At 30.5% G+C, this 2,408-nt stretch overlaps 1 protein-coding gene across 1 annotated transcript; it reads left to right on the top strand.

Moving 5' to 3' along the window:
- Positions 1 to 1,564: 1,564 nt before the first annotated feature.
- LOC145565240 (protein FAR1-RELATED SEQUENCE 5-like) lies at positions 1,565 to 2,041 on the top strand. Its single transcript, XM_081625307.1, has one exon. It carries the CDS (start codon positions 1,565 to 1,567, stop codon positions 2,039 to 2,041), a length of 477 nt encoding a protein of 158 aa, XP_081481433.1.
- The last annotated feature ends 367 nt before the right edge of the window (positions 2,042 to 2,408 follow it).

The raw sequence follows: 2,408 nt of genomic DNA, 5'->3' as shown, positions 1-2,408 counted from the left end.
GGACCCTTATCATGGACCAAACTAAACTGGACTAGACATTTTCATAAATTGAGCACATTTTCAAAAATAGAAAGAGAGATGTTTTAATAAAAACAACTGCATCACTAGACTTTTCACACTTTCACTTCGTTCGATAACCATTGACGTGAAAAGTATTCATCACTGGGTTGATTTTGGGGAGACACATTTGGGTGTCTACAGTTTCATACTCCCAATTAATGTTGAGACTACTCCACCAATAGTTTACTGCCACATATTAAGTAGTTTCCAGCTGAATTATATGCTCAACGTTCTTCTTTTCAATTTCACGCGTTCATTTCTTCTTTCAATTACTTCCTAATTTCTCAATTTCTTCTTTTCAATTATCATACATAAATTTCTCTCTTGTCGATTTTCTCTCTCATTTACTTTTCTCTCTTCGATTTTCTCTCTCCTTTAATTTTCTTTCTTCGTTTTCATTGAATGTTCTTATCACCATTGTTGATTCCTCTGTTTAATTGAATTAATTCATCACTGTTGTTCATCGTTATGGATTTAATTTTTGTACCTTAAGTTCTCGACAGTGCATGCTAAATTTCTTATTTCAATTGATAATTTTCGCTAATTATTTTTTTTATGTTATTGAATTTGTATTTTTGAGTAATTGTTGAGTAATTGTTAATTATCACTAATTATTTGAATTGATAATTATCGCTAATCAGGTTAGGTTTGTTATTTGTTGATTTGAACTCATTGTATAATTATTAGGTTTATTTAGTTGTTGAAATTTGAGATGAGATTTTGATTTTTTATTGTATTTTATTAATTTGTTGATTTGATCTCATTATATAATTATTAGGTTTGTTATTTGTTGAATTTGATTTTTGATTTTGCTGAAATTTGAAGTTTAATATGATTCTGATTATGGCATAATTGTTAGGTTTAATTAGTTGTATTTTCAATTGATTAATTGATGAACTAATTAAACGATTGATCAATTTTTAATAAGCTTATGGAATTTGTGATGAGATTTTGATTTCTTATTGTATTTTATTAATTTTTGATGAATTTGATCACTTGTTGATTAAACTGTTCATGAATTCTGTTTGACATGCATGATTCTGAACCTTCGGCTCATATGATTTCTTGCAGAAGAATTTATGTGAAGAATTTGAAAGATGTACATATATTTTTAGTTCAAAGTGTGTTGATTTTTATTTTTAATTTGTATTTTATGAATATTATTTGTTTATAATTCAAATTATGCGCCTTCCATTGTATTTATTTTTAGAAATTGTTATTAGCAGTTTAATATTATTATGAACACTATTTTTATATTTATGAACCTCTAGGTTATTTTATTGAACCTTTGATCATGTATGTTTTTTAAAATAAAATTGTAAAAGTAATTATGAACATCGTTTTTATTTATTTGAACTTTGTTGTTTTATTTTTGAACTATAGTAAAGTTTGTTATGCACTGTGTTTGTTTATTCTAGTTACAAAGTATGAAGTTGTTTATAAGGAAAGTGAAGTGCCTGAATTGAAGTGGAAACAAGTAAAAAGTGATAAGGAAGCTTATGAAATGTATAATGGTTATGCATTTAGGCATGGATTTAGTATTCGGAAGGGGAAAGTTCGATATGTTGGTACTACAAGTATTTGGAGAGGCAGAAACTACTTATGTTCAACTGCTGGTTTGAAGGATACTTCTTCTAAGATGCCTAGGAAGTTTTCTATGTTGGATTACCGTACATGTTGTGAGGCTTACATTGATTTTGTAATTGATGGGAAAGGTGTTTGGACTGCTATTAAAGATAATATGAATCACAACCATGCTATGATACCTATTGAGAAGAGACATCTCCTTAGGTCTCAAAGGATAATTCAAGGTGAGCATTTGAAATTCATTAGTACTATGAAGGCTAGTGGGGTTAGGGTTACGGATTCTCTTCGTGCTTTGAGGAAAGAAGTTGGTGGATCTCCTAATTTATGCCACACTGCTACTGATGTTTACAATGCCTTAGTTACTAAAAAAAGCTGGCAGATTAGAAGGTGGTGATTGTAATGCTTTGATAAAGTCTTTTGCTGCAAGACAAGCGAAAGAGAGTGACTTTTATTATGAGTTTGATGTGGATGGAAATCATGCCCTTAGTAGTTTATTTTGGAGGGATGGAAGAATACGAAGGGATTAGGAAGCCTTTGGTGATTTGATGGTCTTTGATACCACCTATAGAACCAACAAATATGGCATGATTTGTGCTCCTTTCGTTGGTATGAACCATCATTGCAACAATGTCATGTTTGGAATGGGTTTTGTGCTTGATGAAAAGACCAGTAGTTTTGAATTGTATGGTTGTTTGAGGCTTTTATGAGATCTATGGGAGGATGTCGAGACCCCATAACCTTAATGAATGATCAAGCCCCTT

The sequence above is a fragment of the Chenopodium album genome, chromosome 10 (assembly GCF_948465745.1).
Source record: "Chenopodium album chromosome 10, dcCheAlbu1.1, whole genome shotgun sequence".
NCBI lineage: Eukaryota > Viridiplantae > Streptophyta > Magnoliopsida > Caryophyllales > Amaranthaceae > Chenopodium > Chenopodium album.
The sequence above is the reverse complement of the archived record's forward strand: the minus strand, read 5'-3'. Positions and strand labels throughout refer to the sequence as shown.

Bases quoted from the DNA above. Each gene is read 5' to 3' on its own strand.
- LOC145565240 (XM_081625307.1), top strand. From the start codon at position 1,565: ATGTATAATGGTTATGCATTTAGGCATGGATTTAGTATTCGGAAGGGG.